This window comes from Capra hircus, chromosome 11 (assembly GCF_001704415.2).
Source record: "Capra hircus breed San Clemente chromosome 11, ASM170441v1, whole genome shotgun sequence".
NCBI classification, from domain to species: domain Eukaryota; kingdom Metazoa; phylum Chordata; class Mammalia; order Artiodactyla; family Bovidae; genus Capra; species Capra hircus.
This window is the reverse complement of record NC_030818.1, coordinates 24925393-24944626: the sequence shown is the minus strand read 5'-3', so window position 1 is coordinate 24944626 and position 19234 is coordinate 24925393. Positions and strand designations below refer to the sequence as shown.

The 19234-nt window shown below is 40.5% G+C and overlaps 1 protein-coding gene across 5 annotated transcripts in view; it reads right to left on the bottom strand.

Annotated features, from left to right (window-relative positions):
• MTA3 (metastasis associated 1 family member 3) overlaps positions 1–19234 on the bottom strand; it is a 217128-nt gene that overhangs the window by 39067 nt on the left and 158827 nt on the right. For all 5 annotated transcript variants that reach the window (XR_001296256.2, XM_005686589.3, XM_013967589.2 and 2 more), the window contains exon 9: positions 11958–12146. Coding sequence is in view for 4 of the 5 variants with exons in the window: in XM_005686589.3 (XP_005686646.2) it covers positions 11958–12146 (189 nt within the window). In the remaining variant the exon portion in view is untranslated. The remainder of the gene's footprint in view (positions 1–11957; positions 12147–19234) is intronic.

The following is a 19234-nucleotide window of genomic DNA, read 5'->3' as shown; positions in this document are numbered from 1 at the left end:
AAGCCGATCAGGGCACTTCAAACAGAATGAGAACATTCAATCGTTAGCTGTTAAGGCAGATGTACTGATGGGTGAGTCAGCACCCTCTGACTCCCATCGAGCTTGCTCTAATGTACCACTGGCTTTAAACAGTTCTTCCCAGACCCCAGTGCAGCTAGGGCTCTGCTTGTGACCTACATGAACACCATTCATGACATTCCTATCACCTCCATATTTAACTCACCTGTTTGGCCTGAAGAGAAAAATAAACGGAGTTTAGAAAAATGAAATTATTTTTAAGTTTAATTGGGTGCCACCTTCAACAAATGTGGTCTCCTTACAGGAACAGATCGGCACAGCTGCCGTCTCAATTGCAGTTAAAGCAAATATAATTTTCTCCAATTTAACATAAAGCAATCTAATGGAGCTGAAGGGGTCTGAGGGGCAGTGTTAAGGAGCTGACTGCAGCAAAACCCTAGGCATAGTCTCCTAGGGTTTTAAGCAAAGCAAGACTTCTTATCTCCTAGTCATTCTTTTGGGAAACAGCCCCTGGCATGCAGTTTACCTGGTAGTCTGAAAAAAGAAAACCAAGTGACATGTAACCCAAGCTTCCTCATGAGCCACATTTTATCTAAGTCCTAAAGTCCTAATCGGCTGTGCTCAGCACCACCAGGCTCTCATCAAGAAGTGTAGGTCATGTCTGTGTCTACTCCTGTTGAAGTATAATCTCTCCCTCAACCCTCACTCTGGCTTCATGGGAGTTCCCTACGATATGCCAACTGAAGAGGAAAAAATCCAAATGCAACAGATGGCTCCGCATGATGCTGGCACCAGCTGGAATTAGACTCTGCAGCATTTTAGCCCCAGGCAGGAGTGCCTAAAGCACAGTGAAGAAGGGAGACGCTTGTGGAGGGCAGACCACTAGAGTGGACATCTGATGTTGTACTTTGAATTGCGAGAGAAGGCCAGAGGTACTAATCTACATTCACCTGTGGACAATGGTCATTTCTTTGACACAATGATCAGAAACTTGAAAGGAATCAGATTAGAGGACTGGTTGCAATGAGGCTTAGAAAAGAGATCTGTGGGACAGACACCTGGAGGGGGTCTGGCTGTGAGGATATTTGAGTCCCTGTGCTCACAAAGGTCCTCTGCACAGGAGGTTTCTCATTCACCTGCTGGCCAAGATGATCCCCTCTATGGCTGCCAGCCAGCCTCTTTTCCTAGACACCCAATGACTGCTCAAAGGACACAAACAAAACAGACACACACGTGGAAGCCACCACAGGGATCTCTCTTACCGATTCTGATCTGATTCCTCCAAGTGTCTAACCTGCAAGGAACAAAGTACACAGGGCCTCCAGCATGGGACCATTCCTAGTAAAACGTCAGCTAGATTAGACTCTCAGCATCCTAGAATAGCAGTTATCTGTTTTTATTGAATGGACAATTATTCTAGATATGATTTCCCTTTTTTGCCTGAAATGCATTGGCTAGTAATACCATACACAGACTTATGAATGACTTATTTCCACAGAACACTGCCTTTAACCCGGAACTCAGAATCTGCAGGAGTGAAGGTTTGGGTCACCCCACCAGACCAGATAAACTCTGATCATCTAAGATACTGTGTTGGCCTTTCTTTCAAATAGCAGAGGGCGTGGGTGGCATCCAAACCTAGGTCTCTAGTCTTCCCAGAGATTTTATGAGAACTTAATATCCTATATGCCTTTTGGCTTAAATCAGATGTAGTGAATTGTGTACTTAGCAACTAAGAAACCTAATATAATCAAAATATCCATCTTTTCTTCTAAACTAGGTGAGGTTGAGTTTCCCTCACTTATAATCAAAAGTACTCTGATACAAAACTCTCGGTCAGGGGAGGCGGAGGGGGAGGTGTTCTATTTTGGATGCCACCTAAGGCATCAGAAAGCGTTCCACAAAGGGAGAAAGGAAGACTAGAGAAACATCTACATTTCATTCCCTGCTCCGATTTTTCTTCTGCACCGACTTCCCTTTCTATTTTTATATAAAGTCTGTTGTTTGTGGTGTGTTTTTACCTTTATAATTTAATGCAGAAGTTATAAGTTATAAAGACAGGGCTGTGGCTAAAACCAGAAGAGGAATAAACATCAGAGATGGATGCTGTGACATTAAATTTAAGCCTCCTCATTTAAGGAAAAAGTACCATATTTTCTAATAATTCAGGGGTAATTGGTGTTATTTGGTCGCTAAGTTATATTTGACTCTTTTGTGACCTCATGGACTGTAGCCAGCATCTGTGCTGACCTTTCTTTCAAACAGCAGAGGGCATAGGCAGCATCAAACCTAGGTCTCTAGTCTTCCCAGAGACTTTATGAGAACTTAATATTCTATATGCCATTTGGCTTAAATTAGATGTAGTGAATTGTGTACTTGGCAACTAAGAATCCTAATATAACCAAAATACCTATCTTTTATTCTAAACTAGGTGAGATTGAGTTTCCCTCACTTATAATAAAAAATACTGTAATACAAAACTCGGTAAAAAGTAGTGTTCTAAGAATAGAGCCGAGATACATGGCACTTACTGACAGAGTCAGGGTAGAAGAGAATCAGGCAAGATGGGTGGGCAGAGGCAGTAGACCTGATGGGGGGCTGGGGGGATTCCTGCTGGAGGGTGGCCACTGTGGGGTCAGGTAGGTTTGCTGGCTTCAGAAGTCCTGGCTATGAAGCATCGAAACATGGATCCCTGGCCCTTCTGGAGGTCTGTTAGCTTTCTGACACCCTTTAATACATTTCTTCCTCCTCAAATGGGCTCACTCAAATGGATTCTACTGTCTCTAATTTTGACTTGCTCGGTATCCTTTCCAACTTCCTGCTAATTCACTTTCTTATGCTACCAAGGCTAGAAATCCAAACACAGTATTTCTAAGACTCTCCTGTGATTCATTTCTGCCAGTCAGATGTATATATAAGACAAGTTCGGAAGTAAATTAAGTAGGCACAGTATGGATGGTGCATAGCGAGGGATCCATCTTGCTGCAGCGAAAGTAAGAGGCATAGAATTGTTCTAGACCCCATGAGTCTGCCAGAGGTTTCCTGATCTGAAGATCGTGGCTACAGCAGTGTGACCGTGGCTCAGACGTTAACCCAGCAGCTTCTCAATTCCCATAGTGGGCAGAGGGATTATTCTGAGATCCAGCTTGAGTCTCCTTCTCCAATCCTATCAATGATTTTAAATTTCTAAAATTAATTTCTAAAATTAAACACCATTCAGTTTAAAACAGCTCTTATAATTTTGTTATCTGCAACTGAAGTTTAAATGATACAATAGCCAGGAAATACCCTTCAATGAAAAGAGTTTCTATGGCAAAGGACTCCACTGTATGAAGGGGGATGGACTTTGCTATTTTGCACTTTGGATTTTTCAGTTCCTCTGCATATTTCAAGTCCTGTTTAGGATGTAGAAATCCACAAGAGAATGTCATCCCCACTCTAAAGATGAGGGAAAAAACAAAAAATTTTTTTCAAAACCATACCAACTCTTTAACCATCAGAGAGCTAAGATGACAAGACAATCAACTGAACTAAGGTAAATTCCCAAGCCACTGTGAAGAGAGATATTTTTACTTTGGCAGCGCATAAAAGAAACAAGTGATGAGCAAAAATAAAGGTAAGAACAAGAAAAAACTTTCCAAACTACTAAAGGTCAACAGAGGGCTAGAGCAACCATTTAGCATCTGTGGAAGGGGAATTCAGACACACTTGCCACAGATCTCCATAAGCTGTCCATGAGAAAGAACTAGCCAGAGCAGGAAACCTGAGAAGCCCCCCACTGGTGGCGGTGGAAATTTGAATCACACAAAGGAACGAGGAGGGGCAGAAACGGTGAATTTAAAAAACATAAGTAACAGTAAGTAAATAAATATTGTGGGGATTAATCGCTTTTAAAAAATCACTGATTGCCTAAAGCAAGAAACAGTAATAATTCACTGTGGAACTTAGAACATGGAATAAAGTGTATGGTAACCAAAGCACAAGAATGGGAAAGAGGAACTGGACATGTACTGTTTCGTGGTTCTTCCAATCTATGTAATCTAAGTATTTATTTGAAGGTAAACTGTGGTACACTAAAGATATATATTGTAAACCACTAAACAAAAGTTTAATTAGTAAGCCACTAGTAGAGATAAAATGGGAGTCATAAAAAAATTATTAAAAAAGGAAAAGAACAATGGGACAAATGGAAAACTCACGTTAAAATAATGGATTTAAACGGTTAATTATATTGTTAACAATTATATTAAAGGCAAGCGGTCTAAACACTTGAAGTAAAAGGCAGAGATTGTTAGATTGGTTGGGGGGAGAAAAAAAGATTCAACTTATTATGTGTACAAAAAGTCCACTTTGGACATAAAAGCAAAACGGATGGAAACAAAATATATCATGTAAAGAAGCATAATGTAAACAGTAAAAGGTCGATTCATCCCGAGAACATAACAATCCTAAAAGTGTATGTGCGTAACAACAGAGAGTCAACATATTTAAAGCAAAAACCTAATACAATTCATGTCAATGCATGGCAAAAACCACTACAATATTGTAAGGTAATTAGCCTCCAATTAAAATAAATAATTTAAAAAAAAGAAAATTAGAAAAATCTACAACTCTATCTACAGACTTTTAATACTACTCTCAACAAGTAACAGAACTCTCCAGAAGACTTGAACAACACTATTAATAAGCCTGGCCCAAGTAACATTTATAGAATATTATACCTAACAGCAAAATACCTATTCTTTTCAACAGCACATGGTGCAGTCACCATATACAGTATATACTACACCATATACTACACACTACAAACATACCATATACTAAGGCAGTGAATCAAATCTTCAAAATGTAAAGTTTGTGTGTGTTTAACAAAGTACGCTTTCTGAAAAAAACAGAATTAAACTGGAATTCACAACCAAAAATATATACGGGGGGAAAAACCCTACAGGTATGTGGAACTTACTTCTAAATAACCCATGAATCAAAAAGGAAACCATAAGGGAAAATGAAGAAATGAAACTGAACATACAATTTATCAAACGTTCTAAGATGAAGCTAAATATAACAGCGCAGAGGGAACTGACACACCCCCTTTCTCCATCAGATATTCGGCAGAAAGAACTGGGACAGGACAAGCCAGCTGCCCGCGGTGGTGATGTGGGTGTGCACAGCGGAGACCTGCTGCTGCTGGCCAAGACAGCCCCTTGCTTCCCAGATCCTGCACTCACACAAAGCAGAGCATCTGCCACTGGAGATGGACTAGACCCGCCCCCCAGTCCCAGGCAACATGTACCAGCCAGTGGAGGGGGACTGGAAATGTGCTCACATCCAAGAACCCCTGCTAACAAAAGGCTGCCCAAGGCTGAGACTGGTCTCCACAAGGGAGCTGGAGAAAGACCACAACTGTTGTGGGAGCACCACCGCCGAAACACGGGCACAGGACTGGGCAGGAACAGGACAGTGAAGAAACCCCGAGCCCTTGCCATGCGCCACCACCACCACCCTACCACAGAGGGAAGGGCAAAAGGGCAGAGAAAGGCTTCACAGCGCAAGGCCTGCCGAGGATGGGACAGGCACACTGAAAAACAAAAAACTCTCTGCTTTCCAGGCCCCACATTACTAAGCTGCCTCGGTCGTGTGCAACTCTTTATGACCCCATGAACTGTAGCCCGCCAGACTCCTTAGTCCCTGGGATTCTCCGGGCAAGAGTACTGGTGTGGGGTGCCATTTCTTCCTCCAGGGGATCCTCCTGACCCAGGGATCAAACCCACGTCTCTTATGTCTGCTGCACTGGCAGGCGGGTTCCTTACCACTAGCGCCACCCAGGAAGCCCAGGCCCCACATTAAGCACAGTTAAGACTTTGAAGTCTGTGGGTGTTCAGTTCACCCCCATTCACCCTTCTAGTGAGGGAGAGACCTAACCCTCAAACAGTGGAAGGTGGCCAGACATACAAACGTGACACCAGAGACCAAAAGGCTGACAGCAGTCACTTACACTCACAGCCCAGGGGAAGAGGACACTGCAAGATGAAGGGGACGGGGACTGGAGAGTCCAGCAGGGCTGTGGAATGCGGTGCCGCGAGAGGGGGAGATATGCCTGGTTCCGGAAGAAGGCTCCCACACAAGGATGTGATTGGCTTGTGTCAATGACTCTGCCTGCTGGCAGGGAAATGAAGCCCATTAGGTTGAAGGCTGGGGGTGGGGTGCTAGGTCCATTAGCCATATGAGGTGCACGAGCCATATGGCCCTCACCCTTTCCTGCTGGGTGGGGGACATATCTGGCAAGAAAGGGGAAATCCAGTTAAGCTTTTGGGGTCCTGTGGAGTTCAAAGACGGTACATGAAATACTAGGCCTTGCACGACAGCAGTACACTGAAGGCAGCCAAATAGTAAGGAAATCCAAGCCTAGCCAATAAGAGACCATATTAATATACTAAAGGATCTGGCTGAAAAGGTAGGCAATACACGAATAGATAGGGAATTTATGCAAAGACAAAAAGCATAAAAATAAAATGTGAATGTTAGGAATATATGGCAGCGTATGTGAAGAATTCCTTTAACAAGTTTACCGGTATACTGGACATAGCCAAGAAAAAGAATCAGTGTACTAGAAGGCAGATCAATACAAACTAACACAGAGACGGCAAAGCTCAGCTCTAGGAAACTCAGTGAACTACAAGGGCAGCAAGTATGCAGAAAAGCCTGCCAAGGGCACAGTGCAGCAGCAAAACCTGCTAGGGACCCAGAGTGAAGAGGCAGTCTTCCGCACAAGGAAAAAGAATCATTTTACATGCATAGGAACTTCTCATCAGACGCTATGTAAGCCAGATAGAGAGACATCTTCAGAATAGGTAAAGAGAAAAAAAATTAATATCTTCTCAAAAGGGACAGTAAAGTTTTTCAAACAAAGCGGAAGTCAATTCTCGGTCAAACCTGAATTCACTGTCAGCCTAAAGTATACTACTAAATAAATGATTACATTAGAAGAAAAGTTTCAAAGTAATGATCTAAACTCCAAGTGTACCCAAAAAAAAAAAAAAAAACCCTAGGAAAACACAAAGAACATAAGCCCAGAGCAAGCTGAAGGAAAGAAATAATAAACAGAAAAGCAGAAATCAATGGAACAGAAAACAAAAAAAAATCAATCAAATCAAAAACTGGTTCTTTGCAAAGATCAATAAAATTGATAACCTCCCTGGCCAAACTAAAGATGGAAAAAGAAGAGCTAAATTACCAGTATCAGCAATCTGACAGGGGACATCATAACAACTCTATCCCACAGAACTTCAAAGTATAATAAAATTATGAACAACTTTATGACAACAAAGTAGAAAAATGGACAGGGAGAGAGAGATGCCGGCAAGAGAGAGGAGGATGTACCAGTCTTGGTCCAATAATTACACAGTTAGCAACAAGTGGAACTTGCCCTAAGAGAATGCAAGAGTCAAATAAGAACCTGCAACAACACAGTGCAGCCACGAGTGGAGAATAACTGCACAGGAAGGGTCACTGAGGAGATGGACTTCAGCTGAGACATCTGGAAACGGCAAAGAACAACGAAGCGTGGAGGACGTCGGCGTAAGCCACACGGCGGATACCACTGCGGTCACCAGCAGCCTGCTCTGCAGAGAAGACTGACAGCCCTGGTCACTGAGGACTCAGCAGCCCCTCAGCAGTGTGGAATACGGGCAGCTTGCACATTAGAGGATTCTGTAGTGTTTGCTGGAGTGAACCTCAGCAGCCTCCTCTGCAGAGAAAGCTGGCAGCTTCTGCCACCAAGAGCACTGCTGCTGCTAGCCTCCTAGAGAAGGAGACGTTATTGCACCCCTCCCAGGAGACATGCATACCCCAGTCCCCCGGCTCCTCCACATGAGCTCACATCCCATGCACCAGAACATATGCTTCAGTCACTTTGTGAGCACAGACACTCCACCCCCAGCTTCAGTGATCCAAGCATGCCCCCACCTCAGGCATCACTGCCACCATGGAGGCACTCCAAAGACAGACTCAGCACCAAGAGGGAGCCCCTTGCCCATGACAAGCACTGCGGGAGAAAGAGAGATCAGGAGGTCCCCAACAGCCCTTTCTGCTGCTGTAGACACCTTCACTCTGGGCTGCTGCAACCTTCACTGACACTGACACCTGCAGTCTTCTGACTTCAGCTCACGGGGCGGAATGTGTACTACACCAATGGGCCTTCCCAGGAGCTGGAGCTGATGCACACCACTCACTGGAGCCCTTGCACCCACTGCCCACGAACACTAGTCTGCAAAGTCTGCTGTATCCGCTCAGTCAAATGCACAGACATTGACACAAAGCTGCAAGAAACAGGAAAACAAAGTAACACGACGCCCCCAAAGGAACAGTAATTTTCTAAGAAACTAACCCCAAAGAAACAGAGATCTAGGATTCCATGACCAAGAATTTAGAAGAACTGTTTTAAAGAAGTTGAGTGAGCTGTAAGAAAAATACAGATAGAAAATTCAAGAAAATTAGGAAAACAATGTACAAACAAAACAAGAAGTTCAACAGAAAGAAATCATTTGAGAAAAGCCAAACAAATCCTAAAGCTGAAAAATACAATGAATTAAATGAAAAACACAATGATGATCATCAACAACAGACCTGATCAAGAATCTGTGAACTGAAAGACAGGTCATTAGAAATAATCCACTCAGAGGAGGAAAAGAGTGGAAAAAAAAAAAAAGAAAGAAAGAAAGAAATTTATTCCAATTATCAGAAAAAGAAGATCACATCAGAAATAAATGAAGAAGAAACAAAGAAACAACAGAAAACATCTATAAACTAAAGAGCTGGTTTTTTGGAAAAAAGGAAAAAATAAAACAAAATCTACAAACCAGTGGCTAGACTAAGAAAAAACAAAGAGAAGATTGAAATAAACAGAATCAGAAGTGAAAGCCCTTACAAATGACATCCAGAAACAAAAGGATCCTAAGTGACTGCTATGAACAATTACACCTCACCAAATTGTATAATCTAGGAAAAAATGAATAAATTCCTAGAAATATACAATCCAGACTGAATCACAAAGAAATAGAAAATGTGAACAGAAGACTGCATCAGTAATCAAAAATCTTCCAACAAAGAAACGCCCAGAACCAGATGACTTCACCAAACATTTAAAGAAGAATTCATGCCAACATGTCTCCACATCCCAACCAGCATCTGTCATCTCTCATTTAAAAAAAATAATAGGTAACAGATATGACGGAGAAGGCAATGTCACCCCACTCCAGTACTCTTGCCTGGAAAATCCCATGGACGGAGGACCCTGGAGGGCTGCAGTCCATGTTGGTCGCTAAGAGTTGGACACAACTGAGCGACTTCACTTTCACTTTTCACTTTCATGCACTGGAGAAGGAAATCGTAACCCACTCCAGTGTTCTTGCCTGGAGAATCCCAGGGACAGGGGAGCCTGGTGGGCTCCCGTCTATGGGGTCGCACAGAGTCAGACACGACTGAAGTGACTTAGCAGCAGCAGCAGCAACAGATATGAGGCAACATCTTGTTGTGGTTTTGGTTTGTACTGCTCTGATAATTAGTGATGGTGAACACCTTTTCACATACTTGCTTTTCACCGATGATGATGGTAGCTGGAGGCTTGTCATATATGGCCTTTAAGTTTATATATTTCAAGTATAGGGTGGTGGAGGGGAGAGATAATAAGTTAACAACACTCAAGATGGGGTTAACAACTCCAAACTATTATATACAGAATGGATAAACAAGGTTCTATTGTATGGCACAGGCAATTATATTCAAAATATCCTGTGATAAACCATAAGGGGGAAAAATATTTTTAAATGTGTCTGTATATATATATAATAACAGAAAGTAAAATTGTAAATCAACTATATTTCAACAAAAAGATAAGGCAAAAGCTACAATGATTAAAAACAAACATCCAAAACTACAAAAAACTATTCAAAACTACACTTAACAAAAACCCTTTGAACAGTTAGGCTCCTGATGGTCTATCTCCTTTTAGGTTTTTGACATGCTCAGTTGCTTGATCGTATCCAACTTTTTGCGATTCCATGGACCGCTGCCCTCTGGCTCTTCTGTCCATAGGACTTTCCCGGCAAGAATACTGGAGTGTGTTGCCACGCCCTCCTCTGGTGAATCTTCTTAACCCAGAGATGGAACCCACATCTGAATTGCAGCAGGTTCTTTACCACTGAGTCATCTGGGAAACCCAAGGTTTTTGACACTGGTGGCTAATTCCGATCTTCAAAATACAACGATCCTAACGTGGACTGGCTCATTGACAAGCATTCTAACTACCTTCAGAAAAACTAATACATATAATGCAACAAATTTACAAGAATTTTATTAGGTCATGAAGGTCACAAAAACCCATCTAACAGCATTATTGCTGTTATGCTCATTTTCACACCATTATTTTACCCATGAATGCCAGCTTCTATGTCTAAGTGTGTTTCATTAAGCTGCTGTTGGGCGTTATTTCCTAGTCCTGTATTAAGTGCCCAGGAGGCCTGTCTACAAGTTTCACACCTCAGTGTACACCTGTCAATCTGCTATTCTCTCCTTTTACACATCAGGGGTCCAGCTGAAATGCCGGTAACTCCCTGAAGAGGCTCCTGAGTTGACTGGCACAACCGATAGCTCCCTTCCCACCACTTCCACAACACTTGTCCTTACAGCTGGAAGAAATGATTACACTATGTTTTACTCGAGGGCTTATCTTTCGATCTCTTGATCACGACCGCAAATCATTCTCTGAGGTAAGGTCCACACTGCATTTCTGAGCACGCCTAGTGTGTTGCAGGTGCTCAACACACATCTGTTGAACTGAACTGAGTTCAGAATGATTACCAGGACATAAAATGAGCATGCCACAGTCAACGCAGGGAAAATCAGCTTCACTTTGGTGCTCCTCATCTTCTCCTCCATCAGATCTGCAGACTTTGTTCTTCAGGGGGTTCTGTTTTTGTGGTTTCTATTTAGTGATGTAGTAACTGTATATTACATTACTAACACTGGCCATCTGAAGCTAAATGCCACCAATGCATTTTAAATTACCAGCTGCACACCCTATAAACTGAAACCATGACATATAACAATCTGGGTGTGAGTGAAGTTTTGCCAAAACAAATGCCAGTGACACTAACAGCTTTAATTATCATGTTTGGGATTTAATACATCAACTCATATTGATAAGTAAAATTTTCCTTCAGAATAATTTTAAAAAGATGCAGCAACATAAAAGACAGGATATTGGCTCACATTATATACTTCATGGTCTATTATAAAGAGTCTATTTTCATAATTTTAAAAAAATGACTGCTATAGAAAGCTATTTATGAACTTCACAAATAGAAATTTCTCCATTTCAAAGAGACTGTAAGCTTAATGAAAAATAGCAATTCCATAAGACAAAGCAAGTACACAATAGTAGACACAATTACCTAGTGTTTAAAACACAAGTTAAGATCATGTACATTATCAGGAAGAATAAAGATTGAAAACCCAAAAAGCAAATCCTCCTGCTTTGCTTGGTACTGGTTGTTTCTGTATTAGAGGTCTGTATCAAATTCAGGCTCAATGATTAGTAAGATAACCAGAAAAATACCCAAAGTCTAAAGGAGAACAACAAGCTTAAAAAGCAAAGATCAGAAGTATCTAGTGCAAATGGTTAGAAAAGCTGTGCATAAATTAAACCTGGAACTCAGAGAGAGGTGAAGAGAATGCAACCACACTGCTGACGTTTATAACAAGAATCTGGGTCTTACAATTACTTCTCAGGACAAATGTCAATTTCTCTCTCCACAATACTGACCTGCATTCTATACTGAGCAGACAAGGCTTGCTAATGAATAGTTTAAGGTTTACCAAATTTTTAAGAGATAAAATATTCCCACTCCAACATTTTACTTAATTCATAATTTTCTACTTACAAAGTCTTGACGTATGTCATTGAAGTCCTTGCCATATTTTTCCAATGCCTCTTCAAATAAACTAGCTTCAGAGGCTGACCATTCTTCCATTTCATCTCTGCATAAAACAGGCCCCCCAAGTGGTACTAAGACACTAATTGCACTGCTCAAATCGTAGCCGTGCCTATACAACGTATCCATAGCATGAAACTAAAAAAAATAAAGAAAATGAGAGAAGAAATTAGCCAGAAAGGCAAATTTTCTTGATTATTTAAGAACAGATATTAAAATGCACGATGCACTTAATTAACAAAAATATACTTAGTATTTTTTAAGTAACATAATTAGGAAAAATTTAAACAACAGATTATTCAATTATTTAAGACATCACATAGTGCTTTTAAGAAAATGATGATTTGTATCTTTTAAGATATGTATTTTTTTCTTAATGTATTTTCTTAGAGCAACAAATGGCTAGACCTTCTAACCATGAAGACCTAGGACCTCCAGGAATTAAAATGGGAACCCAGTAAGTTTCACCATCCTTTTGGTTCAAAGTGCCAGAGTTACTTCAGCTATCGTATAAGGCTGGCACAGCCTTCTTTAACAAGGGAAAAATACAGAGGATGTATCAGAGAGTGAGAAAAAATATTTTCAGGTTGGATTAAGAGAATGATATACTAGAAACGAGAGATGGAGGAAAAAACACCATGAAGCTGAGAATGATGGTTAAGACAAAATTACACATCCATGTTAAAACAAAAGCTGAAAGTGAAGTCACTCAGTTGTGTCCAACTCTTTGCGACCCCATGGACTGTAGCCTATGAGGCTCCTCTGTCCATGAGATTTTCCAGGCAATAGTCCTGGAGTGGGCTGCCATTTCCTTCTCCAGGGGATCTTCCCAAACCAGGGATCGAACCTGGGTCTCCCGCATTGTAGACAGACGCTTTACAAAACAAAACAAAATAACATATCCACGTAAAAATAGTTACTTGGTTGAAATTCTGTAAGACCAAAAACACATGACCAGGCTTGCTTGAAACAGCTACCTAGGCCAGTGTGGATTTCATACATATTCCAAAGGTGAGTGACTGAAAACCAATTAGGAAGGGAGGAAATATAAATTTGGGTAATATAACTAGCTTTTTTCAAAGAGTACCTTGGGTCTAGCTTATTTTAAAAAGATCCGTTCACAATATGCACACATATTTGTATGCGTAGGAGGAAAACTCAGAACAGGACAGTCAGCTCTGTGTCTAGATTAGCATGTAGGTGTGGCGCAGATGTGGTTGGTGGTCAGATCCTTGCCAAATGGGAGCTAATCCTGTTTAAGCTTCCTAACATGTGAAGGCCATGTGTTACACCTTTTACACAAAGTATCTTCTGATAACTAACTAAAAATTTTATAAATGGGGGTAGAGCCACATCTATGTTTTACTTTAGCCACCTGATGCGAAGAACTGCCTCATTGGAAAAGACCCTAATGATGGGAAGGATTGAGGGCAGGAAGAGACGGGGATGACAGAGGATGAGATGGCTGGATGGCATCACTGATGCAATGGACATGAGTTTGAGTAGGCTCCGGAAGTTGGTGATGGACAGGGAGGCCTGGTGTGCTGAAGTCCATGGGGTCGCAAAGAATCAGACACGACTGAGCAACTGAATTGAACTGATGATGTTAAAATTTACCTATGGTCCTGAAATAACCGGTAGGGGACAGTAGACAGTTCCCTACTGGTACAAAAGCACAAAGTAAGCTCAAATAGCAGCTAATATCTATTAAAGAGAAAAAAATTGGCTACAATATGACTAAAAAATATGTAACACTGTGATAACATTAAGATGCTGAATAGGGTACGGAATATGAATTTGTTGACAGAACAGGCGGAATTTAGGACATAATTAGGAACAGTAATTAACAGCTTTTACAAGGGTTAACATCTCCCCTCAAATCACTGTATTCCACACAACAAAAACACGTAGAGATTTCATCATCAATTTCCTAGCTATTATCTCAGTTGAGACCATACTGACCATGTGTGGCCTTTTGCTCTCTCACAGTCACAGAATAATAACTTCAACCTGCAAGCGAATTTCTTCTCTTCTCACTCTTCTGCAGCAGGGGTTACAGAAATATTGGAACTGATCTTGATTCTTCACTTGAGTTCTGCAAACTTCAAAATCAACTCAACTGCACCTTTCTAGATAACCTTTCAGTTGACAGATTCAGCAATTTAACTGTCCATACACTGTTAATTCACTCTTACACCATCCTTGAAAATAAAAAACTATTGTTTCTAGATAACTGCTCTATGAAAATGTAAAGACAAATATCATTTAGGGATCTCTTCAGTTAATAATATATCCCATAAATGATTTTTAAAACTCAAAAATTTTTAAAACTCTAAAATTTTAAAATTTACAGTGCATAACTAAAAAAAAAGTTATTGGTAGTCAAAAATCAATAATTATACAAATTAACTGTTGCTGAGATTCCTCAGGAGGTACAAGTGATATTTATAACACACAGGTGCTCTGAAACCAGAAGTCACAGAATTAAATGAGTTTCTCTCAGTTGATATTATACCAACCATTCAAAGCATGACTGGATTTTCAGTCATTTTGTTCACATTAGATGAATGAAAATGCCTTTCTTATAGGTACTTTTTAAAATGATGATGGGCTAGTATCTAATAAAGCTTCAAAGTATGAAAAACCTCCTGGCCTCTAAAAATAACAGTAACCCAAATCCCAAGTGATCAGGTTGTTTTAAAAATTCTGTTCTTTACAATGTGTTTATATCTCTAAACACTGAAGCAAAGCTTTGCTTTTGAAGACTAGCTCCTGCCTTGTGTCACAAATCAACTGGAAAGAATAGGTTGGACTAAGGCTGACCATAGCTATGAAACCTCCAAGCCCATATTCACACCACAGCCCAGAGGCAAGTGCAGTTAATGATCACTATGTGAAGAAAATAAACATCCCATGAGACACAGGCATTGTGGAATGCCTAAGGAATAATTCCATTAAAATCAACGACCAGAGAGGATCACAAAGGAAACCAGAGGATCATATTATTTGTTGAGTCCACATTAATGCCATCTTTCTGACTCAAAGAAGCTTCTTCAGAATGAAGTTTTGTATAGTTTAATCCAACCCTAAAAAGCCAAGTGAAGCACAAAATATACTAAAACAGTGGAGACAAGATCCAGTGAAGACTCACAGAAATAAGCTGGGAAAAGACATGAGGGCATGACATTAACCAACAGCCCGTTGCTTATCAGTTAAGATAAAAACTCAAAGAGCTAGACATGTAAGAGAACATACTGGCTGAGTCCATTTATGTGAATTTTGGGGAAAATAACAATTTATGGTGAGAGAAGTCAGAATAATGATTACCTGAGAAGAGGAGATCCCTGACTTGGAAGGAGCACAAGGGATCCTTGTTCATCACCTAGATCTCAGTGGTGGTTATATGCATGTACATACATGTAAAAATTTATAAGCCAGCATCTAAGTGTACTTAATATACTTTATTATATGTATATCCCAATTGAAAATAAGATAAAGCATTTAAAACTGAAAATCCTCCCTCAAGCTAAATACTTTGTGAAGACACCATCTTCTAAATAGAGGTACAGATACACACAGATACAGATACAGAATCCATTCAAAACTAAATTTTAAAAATCATAACAGCTCAGCACAAGCTTTTCTCTCTGCCAAATAGTGGTGAAGGTGTTGTCACATTTCATCTCATTCAAAACAGATGGAGATGACAAACAAGTATTTTAGGATAAAGACTGACAATGAAATCTTGGCAGCGGAATTCTCATCTTTTGTTCATCAAAGAGAATTCCATTTTGGTAAACCGGACTATTGTTCAGCAAATATTCACTCCCTCTGTGAGCCTCCAAGGGAGTGCATTCTTCCACTCCGTTGAGGCTGGGCCTAGCACTGTGACTTGTGTGGCCAACTGGATGTTACGCTGCGTGACATAACAGAGCCTTGACATGAGTTTGTGCATTTAGACTTGTGCTACTGATATTTGCCAACAGAAGAGGCGAGAGATGCACAGCAGGACCCAACCTACAGCTTCACATCTGAATCAGCCCAGTAGAGTTCAGCAGAACCCGAGGTAATCTGTAGAGGGGTGCACAAGATATTAATGCTCGTTGTTTATAAAGCAATGAAATTCTGGGCAGTTTAACCCATGTTTTTCCCTCTGGGGAATTAGGAGCTTATTCACCCAGTGCTACCAGCGCTGTGAGCAGAGCAAACAGCCTACAGCTGCTGCTCCTCTTTGGAATGATCTCAATTTAAGCAAGATTCATCTCCCCCATCTCCCGGGGCAGCCTGCGTCCAATGACGCAGGAGTGTACAGGCTGAGGCCTCCATTCACACAGCATCAGAGCCCACCTTCTCCCTCTGTTCAACTCTGCCTCCCTCCCTTCTCTTCCACAGGTATAGATCCCAACAGTGCTCCCTAAGCATTTCCAGCATTCAAATCTCATCGCAGAATCTGTTTCCCAGGTACCCAACATGTAACATTTTGGCAATGACAAAATGATACCCATATATATTCAGTACTAACTACTGATTTGTTAAGAGTTTTACAAAAATTTTATATGTATAACTCCAGCACAATATAGACCATTCAGACTATCAAGTCTATTTTAAAATTAATGAGCGTATGTTTTTTTTCAAGTAGAAACAGAAATCCTCATGACTAAACCTCAAACCATGATCAAGGCAAAATTTGTATGCCATCCAATTAACTTTTGCTTCAGTGCACAGCCCTCAAAGGAAAAGCCTTCATTCATAATCAGATTTGTGGGAACCTGGCTGTCATTCACTCATATCAATCTATAAGACACCCAGAGACATGTGCTTCTGTGAACTCATACTTTCATTATTAACAAGAGAAAGCTCTAGGAGTGGCAGGTGATTGAAACCCCACGGCCCTAATGTCACTTCCGATCTCACTTTGAGCATAACTGTGGGGTCTTCCCCCGGCTCTGATTCTAGACACAAACCAGACAAACACCGGATACAACTGTGCAGGGACACCTAAGATAATTCAGAAGGAGGAGGCATGAGAGGCGAGCTTCCACACAGATCTGAGCTTTCACCTGGAGGGCATTTTCTAAACTGCTACAAAAGAGAACAGACCAGTCAGCTTCGTAGTACGCTAAGGTGAAAATGAGCAAGACCACTTTCACCTCCGAGGGAGCAAAACCATTGGATATTCCATGTATTTGCGAGAATTACAATATGTTAAAATAATTGGTATCATACATGTTCTCTGATCAGAAGCCCTAAAGCAATTAAGATAGATTTATGAACTGCATTTCCTTGGACATTAACTCCCAATCAACTGCAAAAGTACAAAGTAAATTAGGAAATACTTAGAACCAAGTGATAATGAAAGTACTACATATTAAAATATGAGATATAGAGGGACATTTATAATCCTAATTGCTAATAACAGAAAACTAGATAAATGATGTTAATGAGCTAAAAACTGGTCTTGTAAAGTTGGTATAGGAATATCAGGGTAAAGCCAATGAAAAGAAGGAAGAAAATAATAAATAGAAAACAAATATACAATAAAGAAAATCAACTAACCTAAAATCTCATTCTTTTAGACAAGAAAAAGAGAATTTTCTGGCAAAACTATCAAGGAAAAAAATAAGAGATGTGACACATAACAATAACAGGAATATTCCCATGTGGCCCAGTGATTAGGATTCCAGGCTTTCACTGCAGAGGGCATGGCTTAATTTCTGGTCAGGGAACTAAGACCCCACAAGCTGCACAGCAGGGCCAAAAACAAAATTACTATGAAAGATTATGTTGCTAAATTTGAAAACCTAAGGAAAAATGGAAAATCTCCTGATGTAACTGACCAAAGGACTTGGATAGAATTAAAAACCTACTCTAGTTATTAATCAAATTATAACCATATCCCAAATCGAGGGATAGTCTACAAAGTAAATGGCCTATACTCTTCAAAGTGCCATGGTCGCAAAAGACAAAAAGAGTGAAGAACTGCTCAGGATTGAAGGTAATTAAGGAGGTAAGACAACTAAATGCAGTAAGTGATTCTCAAGTAAATCTTGGAAGAGAAAGAAAATTTTTTTCTCCTGACATTACTGGGACAACTAGCAAATCTGACTAAAGCCTTTAGACTAGATAACCGTATTATAACAATGTTCATTTCCTGAGTCTGAAAACTGTACTGTGGTTAAGTGAGAAACAATCCTTGTTCTTTCAGGAAATATCTCCTCAAATACTTCGAAATAAAGGTACATCTATTCTGTAAGTAAGTAAGTGTTAGTTGCTCAGTCGTGCCTAACTCTTTGTGACCCCATGGACTGCAGCCCACCAGGCTCCCTCTGTCCATGAGATTTTCTAGGCAAGGATACTGGAGTGGGTTGCCATTTCCTTCTCCAGGGGATCTTCCCAACCCAGGGATCAAACCTGGGTCTCCTACACTGGAGGTAGATTCTTTACTGACTGAGCTCCAAGGGAAGCCCAAACTTACTCTCAAACAGTTCAGAAATAATCATATGAATATAGAGAAAGAAAGATAAAGGAAACATGGTAAATGCTAATATTGGGGAATCAGGGTGAGGGGAGGACAGGAAGTCTTAGTGCTATTTTCACATTATCTCAAAATACAAAAATAAAGTTTTAAGAAATGTCTAACAGCAAGCCTCCATTAACACAAACTTATAAATTAAAATCTCTTTACCATGAACCCTCAACAAAGAAGTCAAACCAATTTTCACTATATTTCCCCATAGTTCAATTGTGCGGTGATTTTCTAATGTTTCTTATATTAGTGTAAAATGCATGGGAGGAAAAGTCAAGTAAAAGGCAACATACACTGAAAACAAAAAGTAAAAACAAATTTAAGCTCAAATTTAAAAGAAAAAAAGAGATGGATAAACAGATGCTTAACACAAGGACGCAATTGCCCCCAAGACAGTTGGCAGTGTCTCTAAGGTCATTTGGATGCTTTTGAACTGTGGTGTTGGAGAAGACTCTTGAGAGTCCCTTGGACTGCAACGAGATCCAACCAGTCCATTCTGAAGGAGATCAACCCTGGGGTTTCTTTGGAGGGAATGATGCTGCAACTCCAGTACTTTGGCTACCTCATGTGAAGATTTGACTCATTGGAAAAGACTCTGATGCTGGGAGGGATTGGGAGCAGGAGGAGAAGGGGACGTCAGAGGATGAGATGGCTGGATGGCATCATGGACTCCATGGACCTGAGTCTGGGTGAACTCCGG